The sequence below is a fragment of the Carettochelys insculpta genome, chromosome 3 (assembly GCF_033958435.1).
Source record: "Carettochelys insculpta isolate YL-2023 chromosome 3, ASM3395843v1, whole genome shotgun sequence".
In the NCBI taxonomy this organism is placed as follows: domain Eukaryota; kingdom Metazoa; phylum Chordata; order Testudines; family Carettochelyidae; genus Carettochelys; species Carettochelys insculpta.
In genome coordinates, this window is record NC_134139.1 from 160,585,892 (window position 1) to 160,608,823 (window position 22,932).

Consider the following 22,932-nt stretch of genomic DNA (forward strand, 5'->3'; position numbering starts at 1 on the left):
TGAGTGCCATGCCACTGGAGTTGTTAGAAGGCCTGAACTTAAACTATGGGGAAGCCTGATGACTAAGCTCTAGTAGTTCCAAGGACCGGGTGATTGAATCAAAGGACTTCAGACACAACAGCCTGGGGAGCCTCCAGTCAGATTGAAAGCATGAGCGTGTAGGACATCCAGATAAGACAATGTGTGTGGAAGAATAACTGTACAAAGAAAGAAGACACGAGATAATGACACGGAGAGAGAGAACAAGAGAGGAAATACAAAAGTGAGGAGCAGGGAACAGAAAGTAAACCTTATCCTGGACAGTGTTGTCTACAGTCTACTCTTAGTGATTTCAGTTGGAGTGGAAAGCACTCAATTTGCCACAGCATTAGGTTCTGCAAGACATATTCATCATTCTGACTACACTAAAATGATACATGCCTTCAGTTCCTCTCCTTGTATACCTATGAAGACACCAATGTCCTTTCCCAGCTGAACCTACTGATCACTTTATTCGTATAAATAAGTGTTTGGATGTCACCAGCCTAACTGGTGACCTTTAGTGCAATCCCTCATTCTGTATATCTCCTTTTTTTATTCTGAAATATCTGACATGTTGCCTGGGTCTACACTTGCCCCCAGCGTCAAAGGGGCATGTTAATCAGGGCAATGGGAGATTACTAATGAAGTGCATTATGCAGCACCTCATTAAGCTAATTCTACCCTCCGGCAATTTCAAAGTGTCAAACTTCCAAGTGCCAGCATGCATGTAGCCGCAGGCACTTCAAAGTGCCCACACTACTATGAAGTGCCTTTACTCCCCAAAATTTTGAGGAGTAAAGGCATTTCAAAGTAGCGCATGCACTTTGAAGTACCCACAGGTACACACATGCCGGCACTTTGAAATTTGACACTTCAAAGTTGTCGCAGGGGAGAATTAGCCTAATGAAGTGCTGCATATTCACTGCAGAATTTCATTAGTAATCTCCCATCACCCTGATTTGAAGTTGGGGGCAAGTGTAGACATCCCATTTGTCACCAATATGATGAAGTGTATAGAGCACCTCTGTAAGGTTAAGGCCAGTTAGGACACTCTGTATATGAGGGTTCAGGTCTTACATGAAGTACACCATAAAGCTCTCTGTCGCCTTCCCCTTTATCTTCTCTTTAGCAACACTGAAAAAATACACCAAACCTGAAAATTGTTATTTGGCAAAATAAAAATCTCAGACTGGCATGCTATAGAGGCTATTTAAATTTAAAAAATGCCCAGAAATGTATGCAAACCCTTCCCCAGTTTGGAGGGTTGTTCAGGTATGACTGTGAGCAGAATTTGGCCAGTGAGCAATAAAAGTGGATTATTTGAAAATGAAATCATTTATAGTTAAATGAAATATTTGATTTATCTGCCTGTATAGTTCTAGAACAAAATTTCACATATGTAGGAGTATTTCCTATAGTCTTTTAATAGCCTTTTTAATGCAATATAGTATTTTGATAAATGCTAACATTGTGTTATTAGCTTGAATAAAATAAGTCCATTTATCTTTGTCTAGGGAAACTTTAAACCACTTAGACTAAAAGCATCAATAAAAAAGTTCAGTCAAATACTAAAATCCATCTTATGATACATTGGAACTAAAATCTTTTCTTCGGGATATTAAAGGGAGCAAATTATGAATCTCCTTATTGTTGTATGTGATTTGACTTCCCCACATTTAACTGGATTATAATTCTGAAGAAATTCTAATTGTATGTATTGTATAATTATAAACGGTCATTATCGATTTATTGATTGAGTTTAAAAAGCTTGTTTTCCATTTTCAAGAATGGCATCCTCACCTCTCCAACTCTGGCCTTTGTGAAATAAAATGTTTTTCCCTTGTTCTTCAGACCAATGCATAAGATAAATTTTTGGCCCTGTTGTGAGGGAAGCAAGTCCCAGAAACCCACTGGATTTCAAGACAGTTTTTTTGTTTAAATGTTTTTTTTTTTTAATAAGTGGCACAGAGGTATTATTTGGGCAGCTGCAGGGTCATCTAGCAAGCAACACTGACACAAAACCACAACCACTGAATTTGCATGATTGAGCTCACCTGATTTGCCAAATGTCTGAATGTGTTTGGAAAGGGTGGAAAAATCTCTCTCCTCCTATTACTAGTCTTAGTCCTAGTTAATACAAAGTAATCCCTTTAAACATCTTTGGATAGCTGACAATCATATTTACTCTCTAATCCATCTGTTATGTAACAGTTTCCTGTAGCTGCCATTTTGGTTTTGTCACTGTAGCATTATTTATTTATAAAATATTTCTTTCACAGTAGTGCCCACTGTCTTCCCATTTTCAGTCATTAGTACAAACCAGCAACTAGCAGCACATATAAAGGAGTAACTGTAGGTCTGGAGGAGGGAGTGGGCAACTTCCCTGCTGTTTAATGTGATCAATTGCCATGCTAAATCACAAGGTACATGCTTCAGTGTTCTACTGTAAATTATATAAATTTGACACCCCCCCACACACATAAAAACAAAAAAAACCATAAAGCCAAATGCATCCTGAATGTAGTTATACATTACTCTAAATATGTTACGGTTTGCTATTTACTTTATAACATAAACTTAATATACAATCTAATAAAGCATTCTAAATGTGAAATTGGAACAGCCCTAAAATTTGCAGCCAGAAATTATATAAAGGGTAAAATACACAACAGTGCAGAGGATCTGTACAGAACTCTTAAGCACTATTTAATTCCCATCAACAAGCCTCTTAATGAGGCGTGAAAGTAGCACCCAGGATACAAACAGGGCAGTTGCACTGGGCTGATTACCCCTGCCCTGCTTTCTGGAGTACAATATGAGTAGGCTGCTTTTAGAAAGAATCCGTGTGGACCCTCTAAACACTTTTTACATATGTGTTTTACTTCTGCTGTTCTACGTTCTACTGAACTGCCCTGCACACATGGAACCTCCCACGTTACTACCTGCAAATATACCTCTGCAACTTAACAGCAACAGACCTACAGAAGAAGAAATCAGAGAAGGCATTGACCGTCTGAAAAGCGGAAAACCACCTGGTCCAGACAACATCCCTGCAGAAGCAATCAAGGCAGGTAGTGAGACATTAGTCAGCCTGATGTATAATCTATTTGGGAAAATTGGGACACTGAGATGATCCCACAAGGTTGGAAACATGGCTACCTTATCAAGTTTCCAAAGAAAGGCAACCTGAAGGAATGCAAGAACTGGAGGGGCATCACATTACTGTCTATTCCAGGAATCGTGTTCAATAGGATTCTCTTGGAAAGAGAGAAGATGGAAATTGATAGACAGCTCAGAGAAGAACAAGCTGGCTTCCAAAGCAAGAGATTTTGCGCTGACCAAATAGCAACTCTCAGAATGATCATAGAACAGTTGCTTGAGTGGAACTTGCCCCATACATAGCCTTCATAAACTTTGAAAAAACCTTCAACAGCATTGACAAAGACACATTGTGGAAATTGCTGGAACACCGTGACATCCCTTTCCTAATTAGTAACCTGATACTTTCAATGTATGATCATATGAACATGCCAAGTTGTTCACAACGTTGTCTTGACAGAATCCTTCAGCATACCCTCAGGCGTGCAACAAGGGTTGATCACTATTTCCAGATCTGAAGAACTGGGTCTGCCTCACAAAATCTAATCACCTAATAAATTATTTTGTTAGACTCTAAAGTGCTACTTGACATTGTTTTTGTTTTGTGAAGGGTGCCTATTTTCACCTTTCCCATTCGTGACTACAATGTACTGGATTATGAACAGGATAACAGATGCCCATCAATGAGGCATTCAGTGTGTACTTTTCAAACAGCTAAAGGACATTGATTTAGCTGATGATGTTGCACTCCTTTCACACTGACATGAAAGCATGGAAGAAAAGTTCACACCACTTGACAAAACTGTCACAATGACTGGAATGAGCATTAACAAGGAAAAGATCAAGACAATGAGGATCAACTAGTCCAATAACAATACCATCACCCTGAAAGGGGATGACCTGGAAGACGTGGAGCAATTCACCTACTTAGGGAGTATTATGGGCAGAGACGGGGGAACAGATGTAGATATCAATGCCAGGATAGGGAAAGCAGCAGCTGCATTCAAGACTCTTCATCCCATATGGAGTTCGCAAATACCAAATCGTGGATCTTCAACACAAATGTGAAGTGTATGCTCTTGTACGGCTGTGAGACCTGGTGTATGAAAAAGTAATCAAATCACAAGGTACAGATATTCATAAACAAGTCCCTGAGGTACATTCTTCAAATCATATGGCAAGACTTTGTCACAAATTAGGAGTTTTGGAACAGATCAGGACAAGAAACATTTGTTGCTCATAGCAAGAGAACAAGGTGGGGATGGCTAGGCCACACTCTCAGAAAAACTTCATCCAACATAGTCCATCAAGCTCTCAGATGGAACCTGCAAGAAATATATAAAAGAGGAAGACCTTGGAGAACATGGAAAAGATCTACTGAGATTGAAGTACAACAATGGGGGTTCTCCTGGAGTCAGCTACAAGTTTTGTCCCAAAACTGAGTGGAGTTTAGGAGACTTGTAGATGACCTATGATCCAGTCAGAGTACAAGGATTTAAGTAAGTTGTGCACAGGCTGCTGCTGCCATGTTCCTAGGCCATGCCATCCTCACCACTTGAAAATGGGCTCCAAACCCCCACCAAAGAGTTCAGATGAAAAGTGTTTGTTCATGGCACATTGGTACTAGTTATATAGCAATCTCTAGCTTTAGTTTTATTAGGACGATAAGGGACGCATACAGAAAGTCTGTGGTAGCTTCTTCTAAAATTCATCTAGTTGTACATGCAGAGGCAGCTAATTTAAAAATTAGAGACTCTGAGCATATGAATTAAACATTAGAGGCTTAATTTTTATTATCCATTTGGAAACGTACTTGCAGAAAAAAGAGTCTATAGCAAAGTGCCAGAGAGGTAGCCAAGATAGTCTGTGTCTTCAAAAACAACAAGTCCTGTGGCACTTTATAGACTAACAGATATTTTGGAGCATAAGCTTTCATGGGCAAAGACCCGCTTCATCAGATGCATGTGGTGGGCTTAATCTATCACTAGAATGAAAATTTGACAAAGTTTAAGGCAATTACTTATACTTTAAGGCTGCATCTACACAGGGGCATGGCAATGAGCAGCCTGTAAGATGCTAATGAGGTACGGATGTAAATTTCCCGTGCCTCATTAGCACATATTGCCACATGATTCAAAGTCCAGAAGAAGCTCTTCCAGACTCCAAAATAGTCACAGAGATGAGTGGCCTGCGGGGATTGCCCGGAAGGAAGCCCTCGTTCTGGAAGACCCCTCTTCCTCAACATCTAAATGACTATTTTGGAGTTTGGAAGAGCTTCTTCTGGACTCCAAATCATAGAATCATAGAATACTAGGACTGGAAGGGACCCTGACAGGTCATCAAGTCCAGCCCCCTCCCCAATGGCAAGACCAAGTACTGTCTAAACCATCCCTGATAGACATCTGTCTAACCTGTTCTTAAATATCTCCAGCGATGGACATTCCACAACCTCTCTTGGCAATTTATTCCACTGTTTGACCACCCTGACAGTTAGGGACTTTTTCCTAATGTCCAACCTAAACCTCCCTTGCTGCAGTTTAAGCCCATTGCCTCTTGTTCTATCCTCAGCGGCCAAGAAGAACAAGTTTCCTCCCTCCTCCTTATGACATCCTTTTAGATACCTGAAAACCACTATCATGTCTCCCCTCAATCTTCTCTTTTCCAAACTAAACAAGCCCAATTCTTCCAGCCTTTTCATAGGTCACATTCTCTAGACCTTTAATCGCTCTTGTCGCTCTGTTCTGGACCCTCTCTAATTTCTCCACATATTTCTTGAACTACAGTTCTCAGAACTGGACACAGTACTCCAGCTGAGGCCTAACCAGTGCAGAGTAGAGTGGAAGAATGACTTCTCATGTCTTGTTCACAACACACCTGTTAATGCATCCCAGAATCATGTTTGCTTTTTTTGCAACAGCATCACACTTTTGACTCATATTTAGCTTGTGGTCCACTATAACCCCTAGCTCCCTTTCTGCTGTACTCATTCCTAGACAGTGTCTCCCCATTCTGCATGTGTGAAACTGATTGTTCCTTCCTAAGTGGAGCACTTTGCATTTGTCCTTATTCAATAGCATCCTGTTTACCTCAGACCATTTCTCCAATTTATCCAGATCCTTTTGAATTATGACCCTATCCTCCAAAGCAGTTGCAGCCCCTCCCAGCTTGGTATCATCTGCAAACTTAATAAGCATACTTTCTATGCCAATATCTAAATTGTTGATGAAGATATTGAACAGAACCAGTCCTAACGTAGACCCCTGCGGAACCCCACTTCTTATACTTTTCCAGCAGGATTGAGAACCATTAATAACTACTCTGTGAGTAGGGTTATCCAGCCAGTTATGCACCCACCTCATAGTAGCCTCATCTAAATTGTATTTGCCTAGTTTTTTTTAATAAGAATATCACGTGAGACCATAACAAATGCTTTACTAAAGTCTAGGTATACCACATCTACCACTTCTCCCCTATCCACAAGGCTCGTTATCCTATAAAAGAAAGCTATTAGTTAAGTTTGACATGATTTGTTCTTTACAAGTCCATTGTGACTGTTCACCTTACCACCTTCCAAGTGCTTGCAGATGATTTATTTAATTACATGCTCCATTATCCGTCCTGGCACTGAGGTTAAGCTGACTGGCCTGTAGTTTCCTGGGTTATTTTTATTCCCCTTTTTATAGATGGGCGCTATATTTGCCTTTTTCCAGTCTTCTGGAATCTCTCCTGTCTCCCATGATTTTCCAAAGATGATAGATAAAGGCTCAGATACCTCCTCTATCAGCTCCTTGATTATTCTAGGATGCATTTCATCAGGCCCTGGTGACTTGCAGACATCTAATTTTTCTAAGTGAGTTTTAACTTGTTCTTTTTTTATTTCAACTTCTAAACCTACCCCTTTCCCGCTAGCATTCACTACGTTGGACATTCCTTCATCAGACTTCTCAGTGAAGACCTAAACAAAGAAGTCATTAATCATCTCTGCCATTTCCAAGTTCTCTGTTACTGTTTCTCCCTCCTCACTGAGCAATGGCCCTACCCTGTCCCTGGCCTCCCTCTTGTTTCTAATATATTTATAAAAAGCCTTCTTGTTTCCCTTTATGCCTGTAGCTAGTCTGAGCTCATTTTGTGCCTTAGCCCTCCTAATCTTGCTCCTACATTCTTGTGTTGTTTGCCTATATTCATCCTTGGTAATTTGTCCTTGTTTCCATTTTTTATACGATTCCTTTTTTATTTTGAGATCATGCAAGATCTCCTGGGTAAGCCAAATCATGTGGCCGTATGCTAATGAGGCAAAGAAAATTTACATCTGAGCCTCATTAGCATCTTCCAGTCTGCTCATTACTATGCCTCTTCCAAATGAAGGGGCATGTGTAGATGCAGCCTAAAAGTTCATTTAAATCTGGAGAAAAGATGACAGATTCTGAAAGATGCATATGACAGGGAGATTTGTAATACAAAGATACAAGTCCAATAGCGGGGAGGCCAAAGGGAGGAACTGTCCTGGAGATGACAATTAGAAAAGGCCCAGGGTCTGGGATACTGTAAGAAACTATACATGAAGAACCACTGAGGCTATAGAGGTAGGGGAATAGTACTTTTAAGCAGGTTAATCTCCTTACTCCCATTGACTTCACCAATATTTGAGGAAAAGGTAATTTTTAATGAAAAAAAAAGTATTTCGTCTATATGATTGATAGTGGCCATGATAGAAGCATATTCTGCATTTATTAGGGGGAAGATAACTGAAAAAACTAGCACTGATATTAAGTATTAGAAAAGTATATGTTTGTCTTCAATGATGATGCTAGTCCAAAAGACTCTGCATTCCAAAGCAAGAGAATTAAACTTTTGACATTAGATGAGGAAGCTACCTAACTTGGCTTATGCCCTCCAAACAAATAGGATGCATATAATTGATAAATCTTTTCTGTCTCAAGGAATTGTGGATGTTCTATGCTTATTTTTCTATGCCTAGCAAGCTATTGGTTGTGTAAAAAATAAAATCCTTAAAAATCAATGTAATTGTATGTTTCCCTTCCCTTATTCTACAAGGTTTGAACACCAGATTTACCTTCTCTGTGCCACTTTTTGTTTTCATAATTCACCATACTGGGTTTTTCATATCTTCCCCTAGAACATCTGATTTTTTGCCACTTTCAGAGAAGACACTAGACTTTTGATCTGTCTAGTATGGCAATTTCTGTATCCCTCATATGTGATGTTATGGAAAATAGGTATCATAAGTATGAGTTTGGAGTGGCTGGCTGCCCTACCTAACAAACAAAGCACGTGAACCAAAGCAAAGGTAATATGAGGTTATTTTTCCAGATAACTTTATTATATAAGCAATATAAAATGAGTATGCAACAGTTGTTGGCTGTACGAAATGTTGGTTGATGCAAAAGATGCTCTCATTATTAACATTATAGAAATCAAAGTATTTTGCTATTGATCTTTTGAGTAAGATTTGTTCATATTTCACTGAATATTCTGTGATTTTCTTTAGTATCTACTTGCAAGGACATTTGTACACATTTTTGATATATGCCCATTTTTCCTTGAGTATCTACATCCTTCTGTGAATTTTCCATTTATTTTCAATGCTATAGCAATTTATATTTTGTAGGAACTGTTAAAATGTCCTGAGTGTGACAATTGTGGGAAAAAAAACACTGACTTTGGTAGAATGGGACTAAAGCAGTAATTTGTTTTGAGTTCCTTCCATAGAAAAGTATCAAACAGTGGGTTTTTTTAAAGTAGGTTGACTCTTTTTACATGAGTATAGATAATTCATTTGGTTAGAAAAAAATGCAAATTTTACAGTGAGATCTATAATCCACAAAATAACTCTCTCCTTCCTAGCTGCAATGTCATCCCACATGACTTATCATTAAACTAAACACATTTTCTTGTCACAAAAAGCTGTCATTTTGGGGGGATATGCAAAAATGAATCTATAAACAGGCTTTCAGCATATATTAAGTTAGTCAATTTAAATGAAAATGTCTAAGTTTGATTGACTCAAATTATTTACCATATCCCTGTGTCCTATCTCAGCAACAAGTTAGATTGCAGACTGATATTTTTTTTCCTTTGGTAGAATACTTGTATTCTTTCCTCGTATTCTGTAAAGCAAATAAAGAATTTCTAGATTAGAAATCAAATTCTTTTACAGTTAGTGTATCTTAGCATTTAATTCTTAACTCCAGTTCCTAAATTTTATGCCACCATGAGGGGGGCTGTAAGTTGTCCTAGGAACCATGAAGACAATTGTTTTTTCACTTGTTTACCACACTAAAATGGTTTTCTTTAGATTCATATAAAGAACTGCAGTATATCCATCTCCTGCCAGATTTCTGAAAAGTGAAGATGTTCTGCAACAGTGTGATGGATACATAATCTCTTAGAAAAACGTTCCTAAAACTTCTGCAAGCACTCTAGATTCAAACAATAAGATTTTCTCTGTAGAGTAAGTTTGTAGTGAACATTTGAATAGGGGGCTCGTCTGAGAAAGTAAAGTGTCATTGAGTGCTGGAATCAGAGAAAACTGGTGGACTGCACTATGACTAATTCTAATTACAATCAATTCTCATTATAAAATCTATGAATAAACATACTGAAATTCTGGTAGACTAATACTGAATCCTGAGTTAGCTTAACCAAACAAGTATTAATTTTTGTGTTACGTATCTAATGTCCATTGGATAACCATGATCTGGCTCAAAATGGGAAAGAAAATTTAGTTTATGTATGGCTCTTTTAAAAATTGTGCTTAATATAAAGAAACATATCTCTAGTAAAATTAGTAGCATTACAGATAAACTCACTTTTGGCTTTTCTCTTCTACTTTAGTTGAATACCTGATTTCAAGAGTCATTATTCAGGAAAAATAAGCAAAGATAGTGTGCAGACTCCTTTTTGAAACAGCTCTTGCATATGGATTCTTTATTGTATGCTGAAAAAATGGCTCACACAGATAAGATGCTGGGTCCAATCAGAAAACCAGCAGTAACCAATTTGCTTTTCAGCACAGGTATTATCGGGGCACTGCATAGGTAATATCTATTACATGTTGACCTTTTTTTGTGAGAGCTGTCAGTACAGGTTGTCATAGTAGCTTTGGAAGAAGGTAGCAAGGTGTACAATGGTTGAGGTTAAATTCAGCAGGATAGAAATACGAAAGCAATTTCAGATGTCACAGAAGCCAAGAGCACAGGGGCTAAGGTACATTTTCTTTATATAGCTCATACGAAGGACAGACATACTTTCGCAATCACAGAGCTGAGAAACTGCAAAGGTTTAATATTGCTTAACATCAATAAAGTGCAACCATAAATCAGCAAATTAGCTAGTGATTGCCTTTGGGTTGTGATACATGATGACTAACAAATGAGGGGAGGTACTCATGCATTGCAGTTTGTAGCTACTGGAAAAATTAAAGTTCCATTTTCATGAAAAGATTGTTAGCAGGATGTTATAAAGGGTTATGCCCTAGTAGCAGAACAATTACTGCTCCAAATGAGCATGCTTTAGAGTAAACGCCACTAGACTAAGTCTGCATTTTGTTGCTAATGGTTGTAAACGATGTAACCAGGAAAATGTAAGTGCAATGGACACAGAATACTGCATTTACTTGTCATTTTGAAATAGTCCCAACCTTGAAAACTAAAAGCAGACACTACTAAGCACACAAACTCAAATCACACCTCAATATCAGATCTTATTTTGGAAAAAATGATTTCAAGAAATGTACATGCAGTGCATGTAGCATGCAGTTAAGCATTGAGTGTCAGCATTATGACATGTACCAGTTTATCAAGCATCAGAAGTAAAACCTTAATTTGTAAGTCTTGATAATGAAAACCTTCAACGCCCATATAAACATGTTAAAGCTGTGATATCACTACTATTATTTATTATTATAGTCCTGGCTAGAGACCCCAGCTCTATTTCACTAGACACTATCATAATATTTTCAAAAGTGCCTAAGTGACTTTGGTCCCAAATTCCATGAGCCTGCCCGTAAAGCTTTAACAGCTTAAGGTCCATTTTCAAAAGCCTCTAAGTCATCTAGGAAAGCGAACAGGACTACAGCTCCCAAGTGATTTAGGCACTCTTGAGAATTGGATTTTGTCACCAAAGTAACTTAGGGACATCTGAGAAATTCATCCTGTATAAACATACAACAGACCTGCCTTGAAAGCTTACCATGAATTACCACTATTGTAATGATGAGATATTTTTAGATGCTTGCTTTTCACTATGGCCTAATCTACATTAGAAATATGACCCATTGCTAGCAATGTATGTTAGCAAGCAATGCCTCTGAACATGAGTGACCTAGAAGGGTAGAGAAATACGACCCACATTTAGCATCCTGTTTCAAAACCTATGTTAAAACTTCTCTTGGTCTTCAGACTGCACAGTTTGGAGGGAAAGCCACTCACAGCTCTATTGCCAAAGTGAGAAACTCCATTTCCAACATTACAATTGGATATAGGGAATGGCAAGGTGTAGGGAGTCCAAAGTACCCTTCATTGTACCCCTTCCTTCAGAGTTCACAGCTCTGTAATCAAATTAATAATCAAGGAGTCTCCAGATTTGTATCACATGGATATTTTACATTTTATTTCAAGGCTGATATCAGTCTAGCATTTACCACAATTTGCTGGCATGAGCCAAACTGTTATGAAGTTTCAGTATTAATTTAATTGTACTAGGGTAGCCTATAAGACCGCAATCTCTCAGGAGATCTGTTACACTAAGTTGTATGGTGGTATAAGTATATACAGTAGAAGGCAGTCTGCCCCAATGTGTTCATAAATTTAAAGACCACGCACACAAACAAATGGATTGTGGAAAAGGAGGAAAAAGTAACATGAATATGATTTCATTTTTGCATAGACTAGTTGTATTGACAGTTCATAGGCATGCTAGCCAACCTGTAGTGGTGATCTCAGTTCATTACTTATTGCCACCTGAGTCATCATCAGAGAGTAGTGTACTGAAGCCAGTGAGATGAAAAAAGTAATTTTAAGAAAGGTGATACGGCTGCTTAAAAGTTTTGATTGGGAGATTTACCCCATTAAATCGGTGACTGTTGGGTTGACTGGAGTTCATGGGCTTTATAAATTCTGTTCTCACCATTGCAATTCTGGAGTTAGCTCACACTGACATCCCCTGCTTATCACAGTAGAAACTGTCTGAATTAAAGTTGTGCCTATAGAAGGAATTAATCTCTGCATTTGCAGAATGTTGCCGGGAGAGTACAGACCATAAAGACCAATAAACATCATGTCCCTTTCTAGTGCTATGGCTTCTGTGAGGGCCATCATTGTTCAGGAACGCCAACAGGCATGTTGTCTCCTCCTCATGCAGACTTTTCAATCCAATTTTTAATCAATGTTAGATGTTTTTATAGACATATATTCTCATTCAGACAGAAATTATTTCGGGGAAGTTCAATTGTTTGTCTTTGTTAGCTGATGGCCGGGTAATGAGTGGTCTGTGTGCCTTATCACATCCGAGTCCTTAACTGCTAGTACAGACTGTCCCTTTGCAGCGGGCAGCCAGAATGGCTGACGGATGCCCCAGAGGTCCACCCGAGTCTTTAACTGCTAGGACAGGCAGTCCCTTTGCAGTGGGCAGCCAGCATGGCTGATGGGTGCCCCAAATGTTGGTGCAGAGAGCTTATTCCACCCGAGTCTTTAACTGCTAGGACAGACTGTCCCTTCGCAGTGGGAAGCCAGGGAGGCTGACGGGTGCCTCAAGAGTCTGCTTCGTGGAGGCAGCACAACTCAGCACTCAGCTTTTACTGCACTTCACCACTGACCAGGCTGATATAGCCAAACAGCTAAGGTTCTTTCTTTGTGTTCCGCCAAGTTCCAGTAACTGGAAGGAGTCAGGCTGAAAGCTTAAATGGTTGCTATTTATTAAAAGCAGAAGCAAGAACCTTAATGGTTACAAGGTTATTACTCTATCTTCTTAACTACTAGTAGGATGATACATATGACATGCCAATTAGATTACAAGTGAAAAGTTACCCATTTGAGGACCAGATGCCTTAGCCTAAAGAGCTCTTACTATTAAATGTTCACAAAAGTACATTACAGGTATAATTCTCACCCCTGCGTCCTTCGACTCCTGGCGTAGCCAATGTCATTCACGGAATCCCTCGGGAAGAACAATGCGAGGAGGGCATCCCCTGGGTCCTCGGGAGGCAAAGGTCTTACCCGACCAGCAAGTATAAGTAATTGGAGCTCAATTAGAGTGGTCTGCCAGACTCTTCTTTATACCCCTTGGGTCACGCACATTCTTCCTTATCTAAAGGTACCAATTATGCTGGTTCGTCTTTGTGATGCCAGTTCTTACAAGGCAGTTGCAATTTAATTTACACTTGTAAGATAGAGATAACTAAATCATTAAACCAGGACATTCTTTTCGTATGGGTGGGAGATTCCTCTTCTGGGACGAAGTGTGGGCGTATCATTTATCAGTACCAGCCAAGGGCAGTTTGAGGCCCTGTGATCAACAGCTAGCCTGTTAGCTCCCTTGTCTGTATTCTTCAGTCCAGGGTCATGCTGACACAGCACATCTGTGTTTTGAAGCACCAAAGACTGGGCTTGAGATAAGCGCATCTGTGCTTTCAAACATTCTAAGACTGTGCTGTTTCTTTGTGCTTTGTGCTCAGAGGCACCTAAAAGGGGCAAGATGGAGTAGAGCAGGGGGATTCTGTCTGGCTATGGTCTTGTACAAAAGATCAGACTAGATTTTAGCAGTACTTCTTCCTGGCCTTCAAATAAAGGAATTCAGAAATTGACATATGGCCTGCCCCTTGGTGTAATGATATAACTGCCGCACAGTACAGGAGCCTCTACAGGCATGTGGCCACATAATCTGTTTCAGGCTGCAAAGAGCACATTGTCTTTGCACCTTGAAGTGAGAGTTTTAAAGTTTGGATTTTTGTTAGCTTGTTAATGAAAGGCCACTGCTGGAAAAGAGTGCTATCAAAAAACTGTTAAATTGTGTCTGTCTGTCCTCCCATCCTCCACCCCCAGGCCCAAATGAATACATTTTCTGCAAAGGCCAGTTTTTGACCATATATACAATGTGTTTTATGGTTAAAAGAGAAACTGCTGATATTTTAACATTTTAATAAAACAAAACCCCGTAGCTGTCAACTGAGGTAATGTGCACTGTGATGTAGTAGACTTTTGGGAAATATGCTCTGAGATGCTGCTGGTAATGAAACTAAATCATGTTTTGTATTAGTTTGTTTTACAAGATCAAGAGTCACTGTATTTATGTAAAAAATAAGAACTCATGAAAAAAGACATCAAATAACCTCAGTTAAAAATCAAGTCAAGAGTATAGACACAAACAGAAAGTCAACATATTGACAGTTGGGCTATGTCTACACTACAGTGGTCTGTTGACAGAAGCTACTGTCAGAAGATGTCTTCCGACAAATGTTCTGTCAAAAGATTGCATCCAGAGTTCAAAGCGGATTGAAAGAGTGATCACCAGATGGTGAGGCTCAGGTTTTGGCCATGGGCCACAGCTAATCTAAACCAGCCATGGCAAACCTGTGAAAATGGGGTCCGGACCCACAGTTTGAGAACAACTAATATAGAGTGTCCTTGGCAGGTGTTATCCTACCAGTTTTAAAAAGCCTCCAATGATGAAGGTGTAGGCATGGCATCATAACCAGTGGTGTTCAAGGATCTTATCTGCTCCAGGCTGTGTTGCTAACTTTTGACTATGTGCGTGCTCCCTGTGGACTGCTGCATTGGCTTCTGCAGTTGGACAATGCAACAGACATCTGGGAATCCCCAAGAGACACAAATCAAGTGAGGTATGAAGGAAATAGAACCGGGTTTATTGTCATTGGCACATGGGTTTTAATTCTCTGTGGCTGTGTCTACACGTGCACGCTACTTCGAAGTAGCGGCACTAACTTCGAAATAGCACCCGTCGCAGCTACACGCGTCGGGCGCTATTTCGAAGTTAACTTCGACGTTAGGCGGCAAGACGTCGAAGTCGCTAACCTCATGAGGGGATCGGAATAGCGCCCTACTTCGACGTTCAACGTCGAAGTAGGGACCGTGTAGACGATCCGCGTCCTGCAATGTCGAAATTGTGGGGTCCTCCATGGCAGCCATCAGCTGGGGGGTTGAGAGACGCTGTCTCTCCAGCCCGTGCGGGGCTCTATGGTCACCATGTGCAGCAGCCTTTAGCCCAGGTCTTCTGGCTGCTGCTGCTGCAGCGGGGGATTCATGCTGCATGCACAGGGTCTGCAACTCGTTGTCGGCTCTGTGGATCTTGTGCTGGTTAGTGCAAGTGTGTCTGGGAGGGGCCCTTTAAGGGAGCGGCTGGCTGTTGAGTCCGCCCTGTGACCCTGTCTGCAGCTGTTCCTGGCACCCTTATTTCGATGTGTGCTACTGTGGCGTGTAGACATTCCCTCGCAGCGCCTATTTCGATGTGGTGCTCCGCAACGTCGAAGTTGAACATCGACGTTGCCAGCCCTGGAGGACGTGTAGACGTTATTCATCGAAATAGCCTATTTCGATGTCGCCACATCGAAATAGGCTACTTCGATGTAGGCTTCACGTGTAGACGTAGCCTGTGTGCCCCCATTTGGACATCAGCAGTTTTACACTAATACATGTGTGCAGAGAATGGACTGAACATGCCTCCGGGAGACAGGAGTGCCCCATTCTGTTCTCCTGGTCAGTCAACACAATCCTGATTACATGCACTTTTATGCACAGGTATAAACAAGTGATGTGTACATTATGTATCCTAGGTACATTCCCTTCATTGTAGTAAGTTGACCTCTTTGATGTAACTAGATAACCACTCGTTAGATAGTGGTACCATCAAAATAACAATATCCATCATTCTGTCGTAGCAACTCTGTACTGAACTTGGGTCAGAATATACTTGGTACTAAGCCTTTATCTGTGGGAGAGTCTTGGTACTATGCAGAATGTCCTTTTATCTTCCTGGAATATGTTTATATGTATCACCGAGAGCATAGCACTTTGGGAATATTCTGATCAGCCCTGTCTCTGCCAAATTCCTGTGACCAGAATCTACCTAGTTCACAGTTTTTGCTTTAACCCTATGTTGTTCACACTTGACGTGCTTTAGCTAGGCATTGACTGTTCCTCTAGGCCTTTAGCCATATACCAACCCTGACTGTCGGGTCCTCTAATTGCTACAGAAGAAACCACAACTACCCTCGGAAGCCTACTTCAGAATATCACTATCCTTGTAGTGATGGTCGTAGGGAAAAAAAAACTTTCTAACCTAAATCTCAACTGCTGCAGATTAAGGTCATTACTTTTTGTCCTACTTTCGGTGGACATGGAAAATATTTGATCACAGTCTCTTTATCAGAGCCCCGATGACATTCCCGGAAGGAAATAGTGAGAGAGCCATCAGACACCAAAAGGCACTGAGCCCACGGATGATGATGATGATGATGATCACATTCAACTCTCTTCTTTTTGCAAATCTAAATATGCCCTAAAGAAGTTTTTTTCTTATCTTTCTGCATAGTTCAGGTTTTCTAAACTTTTTATAATTTTTGTTGATATCCTCTGGACTTTCTTCAGTTTTCCCACATCCTTCCCAAAGTGTGGGATGCCCAGAAATGGACACAGTAGTCCATCTGAGGCTTCACCAGTGCTGAGAAAAGTCACACATCTTACATTCAGCATTCCTGTTAATACAGCCCAGAATAATATTAGCCTTTTTTGCAGATGCATTATACTGTTGACCCATTCAATTTGTAAACCCCTGTAATCCCAAGATCTTTGTTAACACAACTGTCACTTTGGTTATTCCCCATTTTGTAGTGTTTCATTTGACTTTTCCTTTCTCTGTGAAGTTCTGTTCACTAGTTATTACTTGATCTGAATTTAAGAAAGTGGAATTCAGTTCTCCAGTTTGTCAAGGTTCTTTTGAATTCTAATCGTGTCTTACAAAATGTTTGCAACCTCTCCCAGCTTGATGCCATCCATGAATATTATAAACATACTCTCAACTTCCATGTCAAAGTCCTTAATGAAAATTTTGATTCCCAGGACTGACCCCTGGGAAGCCCAATAGATACATGTCCCCAGACAGACGTAAACCACCAATAACTACTCTTTGAGTATGGCCTTTGAACTAGTTGTGCAACTACCTTGGACTTATTTAATTTAGATATTTCCCTAGTTCGCCTCTGAGAACATTATGTTGGATTGGGTCAAAAGCCTTACTAAAATCAGGATGCATCACATTTACTGACTCCCTCCACCCTCTCGGCTAGTGACCTTGTTACAAAAGGAAATTAGGGTGGCATACTGGGAAATACTAAATTGCAATTTTGTCCCTTCACAGATGCTGGAAATTGAAATTTCTTGATGTATCTACAATGCCATGAGAGTCCCCTCTCTCTCACAAGGTCAACCCTCACCTGATACTGGCTTAAAATATTTTCCGGCCTAAAGCCTAAATTTGACTATTTTTTCTCCATCATGTGAACATACCCTGTTTTTGCTTAGGGTTCTGCTTAAGGTTCCTCATCACGATAATCTTTACAATTGGAAAAAAAAATGCACTTACTTTGCAAACAGATTCAAAATTTTGTTTTATTGACATGGCATGACAGATACTTAAATACTGCTTCAATTTTGCATCAGACACCTCTAAGACAACAGAGCAGAGAGCATTTGAAGAGGAATTGTTTCACCCAGATGCATATTTTACAACACATGGGTATCACCTTATGTAAGGGGATACCCCAACTGTCTCTTTATAGTAGTTTTAAATACCTTGTGTGCTTATGGAGTGGTGTAAAGGGGGACTTGGTATAGCATGGTATCTGTGTTCCCAGTACATTACTGTAAAAATATATTTGTAGGTTTTATGAATTAGGAAAATTTACTCATTTTTGTGCTTTTCATTTTCTCAACAGTTATTAAAAAATAATGCACCTTAAAATCCCAAAGTCTTCTTGAGGTACATACAGATTGGTACATAAGATTTAGGGTACTGGGTGATTAGCCACTCACACTGTGCCCCCTCCATGAACCTCTTAAGCATTGAGCGTTTTATAATTCTAAAAGCATAGAAAACATCTCCTCTTAGGTGTGTTTTCCCGGATCAGTTATTCTGAGTGTTTTTTGTTTTTTTTAATTGGTGGTGGTAGTGCATTGTATTTTTAAAAAACAAATATTTACAGAATCAAAAATTCAAAATTGGTAGGGGAAAAAAATTCCATGTGGATATTTAAAAATTAAAATTTTGTGAGACTGTGGCTCTGTTTAAATCAACATCGTATCTGATACTTTTATTATTAGCTAAAGGGAGTTCATACAGCATATGAATATTAATTTTAATATTTACATGCCAGGCAATGGAGTTCAGTTTACTAATAAGTAGAGATGCACTGAAAATCTATTTTAAATACTGAAGACAATTGGAAAGTGCATTTGAATCAATAATTTGTGTGGACAACCTGGTCCCATGTGCAGTTTGATTAATTGTAGCTGAGCATCTCCTGTAGAAATCCCTAGTGGTGAGAAAAACAGATGGGTTTTAAATATATTTGGACCACCACTTTAGAAAACAAAATGAACTAGAAAAGGAATGTATTTTGGGAAGTCTATTATCCACAATTACCCTGGATTAATTTTAAAGATTTTTATCAAATATCCAACCTCCCTTATTTCAAATCCTTTTTAAAAAAATTCTTTTATAAAACCTATCTTCCTTTATTAAACTCCTCACTTGCACAGTCTGTCCACTCCTTGTGCTTTTTGTGTTGTGATATGTATCCTATTTCTATGAGATGGATGTAACTTCTTTGGACTAAGGACCTCCTTTTTGTTGATATATTGCAAAGCATTATTTACATCCATAGCACTCTATACATGGAGAAAAATCTTCTAAATCTGCACCATCCCATGAGTGTTAGTTTTTAGATGGTACACTAATATCATAGAACAGTTTATTGTAATACCTTCATGTTGTCATTTGATCCACACTTATTGCATGATGAAGAAAACCCAAAAGCTTATAGAAGAAGACAGCACCACTGTAAATAGAAGAAAACTAATCCCGAAGCAGTTATTTTTAGTGTGTGTATTTCTCTTAATAAAACAAACTAAAGGAAATGGCTGCAGTATAGCATTGCTAGAAAAGATAAGTGCAAATAGAATGAAGCCAAGTTGCGTGTCCCAATTAAGAGGATATAATTCATTATACAATTTGTGCCTCTGCAGTATCTATATAATGTATGGCTAGGTATATTAGTACTGGATAGTGACCAAAAGAATCTGTTAAATATATCTAATAGTGTCCGTTTATCAGTACATAAATAATTGTTACACAAAGATTATCTCATTGCTCATGTCTTTTCTGTTTTATAGTGGTATCATAAAATTTTTGATTGAAATCAAAGTACATATTTATTTTCTTAAAGTCAAAAATAAAAGTATTCTAACTCAAACAATATAGAAAATAAATTGTGTGTTGTTAACAAAGACAGTAATTCTACAGAGGTTTGTTTGTTTTTAACTATTGGTAATTTTACAATTATGGTCCAGATGCTGACATCCTTGCATCAAATTTTACACCACGAGTGATGCTGATCGAAGCTCATGGGCAAAATCAGAGATGAACATATTCCAAGTTAAACCTTTCTTGTCTGGCACCCTTGAGCAAATTTGCCAGATCACAGGCGGTCAATATTGTCTAGCTCATGACCAATACTTCCACTGCATACTGGGCTGTTAGAAGACATTTGGGGTAAATTAGAACTAAATAACATCACGGAACACTGGGAGAAAGTACTCATGACTGTAAACAAACTTTATGGGACCACAGGAAACTTGGCCACACCATGATAAGTGGTTGTCTGGCTAATTAAAATCATGCTGGATTGTGGATTTTGCTGGATGAGAGAGCTCCAGATGAGAGATGTTCAACATGCAGTAAGGTATTAAATATTAGATAAGGAAAATAGGTACTGATTACCCTGCTGAAACTTATTTATTCATCGTGAGTAAGAATGTGAGAATTCATCTCCAAAGTTGTTACCTGTGTTTCTAGAATTTAAATTCTGCTCATATTTCAATAATGTAAAAATAAAAGGGAGGGAACTAATCCTGGACCCTTACTCAGGTGAAATCCCATGGATATTTTTGGGCAAGGAACAAAAAATAATAAGTGGGCTGGGGACAGGGAAGGTAGATGTCTGAGGCCCCAGTTTTGGAGTTCTTTCCAAAGTATTCCATGGAAGATGTGAGGGTTGAATTTATTTTTAAGAAGGATAGAGTCCTGCTTCCAAAACCTGTCTGTCCATCAGGCCTCTCAGGGGGCAACATCTCTGGATTAGCTCTCTGGAATAGGTATATGCTTCTTGACAGAGCATCATTGTGATTTAGGTTTGTCAAAAGAAATCCATATTCTTGGATTTCTTAGTATTTGGTCTGTGAATACTAGTCACATGTTTCCAGCTCATTTCTAGCTGGCAGATTGTATTAATAAGAGTGACCATATTGGGTCAGATCAATGGTCCATCTATCATAGTATCCTGAGTTCTGATAATGAGCAGCGCCAGGTAGTTCAAAGGGAATGAACGGAAAAGAAAACAAATTACTGAGTGATCTGTCCACTCTTGTGCAGTCCCAGCTTCTGGCAGTTAAAGACTAAGGCCATGTCTACATTACCCAAAAGATCAACTCGCCCAGGGTCAATTTTCCAGGGTTTGATTGATTTCATAGGTTGATTTGGCACATCCCTATCACGTGTTGGCAGTTGATCTCTGTACTCATCGCTATTGCAAGAAGTAAGGGACTTTCCTCAGTAGAGATGGCCAGGTAAGTCAATTTCCAATAAGTCAGTTCTAGTTACACAATTACCATGGCTAGAATTGTGTATCTGCCCCAGCTGCTGCCCCCCCACACACCCCCGCAACCATGCCAGAGATATGGGGGAAGAAAGCAGCCAGCTCACCACTCCACCCACTGCCGCTTGCTCCACTCCCAGCCCAGGTGGCCTTGTCCTCCTCCAGCTGCTGCCTTGCTCCCACCTGCCTGGCTGGTGCTGCCCAGGTGTTGCAGCCCACTCTGGGCACTGTGCTCAGCAGCAGCAGCAGCAGCAGCAGCAGCCGGGGGAGAACAGCTCAACTCCACAGCCACAAGGGGAAAAAAGGCAGCCACTCTTCTGCCAGCTGTTTGCTCCCCACTTCCCTGCTACTGCTGCCAGCTTGGAAGCACCCACCCACAGCACCCAGCACTAGCATTGCCTCTGCCCAGACTACACCCTCTGCCTGCGCTGCAGGGCGGGTGGTGTGGGCACTAGTTCTGGGCCACCTCCTCATACCTCAGCAGCTGGGGGAGGTGGGCAGCATGCAGAGCTGTCATCTAAGGCAAGGAAATCCTGGGTTTAGGGGTGGGGCAGGTTTGCAGTACAGAGTGGTTAAGCCTGGGGGTGGGAGTGGGGGTGGTTTGGGGCTGCAAGGGATTTAAGTTTGAGGGTTGGAGGTGAGTCTTGGGGCTGAGTTCTGGCACCTTTTCTTCTATAAACAAAAGCACTAACCCTATAGTTGCAGAAAATATATGAGCTTTTTAATGAGAAAACAGCAGATTTGTAAAGGGTTTTAGGTGTCTGAATATGCAGGTAGACGTCTAGATGGACTTGGGTGCCTACCTGAATCTTTAGGCACATAAATACCTTACAGTTCAGGGTCCCAAAGTCTAACAGAAGGAACAAAGAGTAGTCTATTGCTCCCAACCACTATTCTGGGACAGTGCTTCACTTTTGACTTAAAATGTCCCATTCTCTGAATTACCATCATTTTCTTCATCACACCTAAATTTTCCTTGGTGTTTACCTCTCCAAGTACTGCCTCACTACTATTTAGTTTGGGATTGTCAGGATTCTGCATCAAAAGGTTGTCAAGGCCTCGGACTGACAGACAGCAAAACCTCATTTAAGATTATGGGATGAAAGGCCATGTTCATATCACATTGAAAGCAAGTATTAAAACATGCTGCCTTGCAAAGTTATTAGCGTGGAGGCAGATTTTAGACTTTTTCGAATAGCAGGCACTGGGAGAGCTGCAGAAATGAGACTCTGTGCCTGATTCTGATGTCAGATTCACACTAGTATGAGTCAGGAATAACTCTGAAGAAGTCAATGGAATTTCACAGGAACTGGTTCTCCACCAATGCAGTTTCAGACTTCGAGCAATTTGTTTCTGATTATGATCAGAATTGAATCAGGCCTCCTCACTTCAAGAGGAAGGGGGTAATCTTACATAGTGTGGCACCTTCAGTAGCTTACTGTGTGCATGAAATACAGAGGATAAAGAAGAAACAGATATAAGAAAAGGTCTTGGTGGCATGCGGGCAGGGTACAATGTCTATATGTATGCCTTATCTTGTACAGGGAAGAGAATTCTTGCATGCCTGAGGTAGGGTCATTTTATTTACCCCTCCCCACTTCAAAAGGATATAAAATTCCCTTGCAAACTAGGTCTATGGTGCATCCAGTTGTATGAGGAAGGGTATTTGCTAAGATTATCACAGCATTATCACATGTAAAACAAGATATTTTCTAGAAGGAATGTAGTTCAATTTTCATATCAAGATGCCTGATGCTGTTCTAATCATTATAGTAGACGTTTGTACCTTAATAGCTGTCTTGTCCAAGAACCTGGAATGATTAATGAAAGCACCGTATGTGCTGAGGTCTAGTTGAATTTGTATTTGGGTGGTATGTTTGCTTTAGACCAAATGTCATGCAAATTAG

General features: G+C 40.0%; 1 protein-coding gene across 2 annotated transcripts in view; it reads left to right on the forward strand.

Annotated features, from left to right (window-relative positions):
- The window catches only part of KHDRBS2 (KH RNA binding domain containing, signal transduction associated 2), a 596,284-nt gene that overhangs the window by 422,097 nt on the left and 151,255 nt on the right, over nucleotides 1–22,932 (forward strand). The window contains exon 8 of one of the 2 annotated variants that reach the window (XM_074988883.1): nucleotides 15,577–15,624. The exons of the other annotated variant lie outside the window; for it this stretch is intronic. Coding sequence (XP_074844984.1) covers nucleotides 15,577–15,624 — 48 coding nt within the window. The remainder of the gene's footprint in view (nucleotides 1–15,576; nucleotides 15,625–22,932) is intronic. 2 annotated transcript variants of the gene reach the window in all.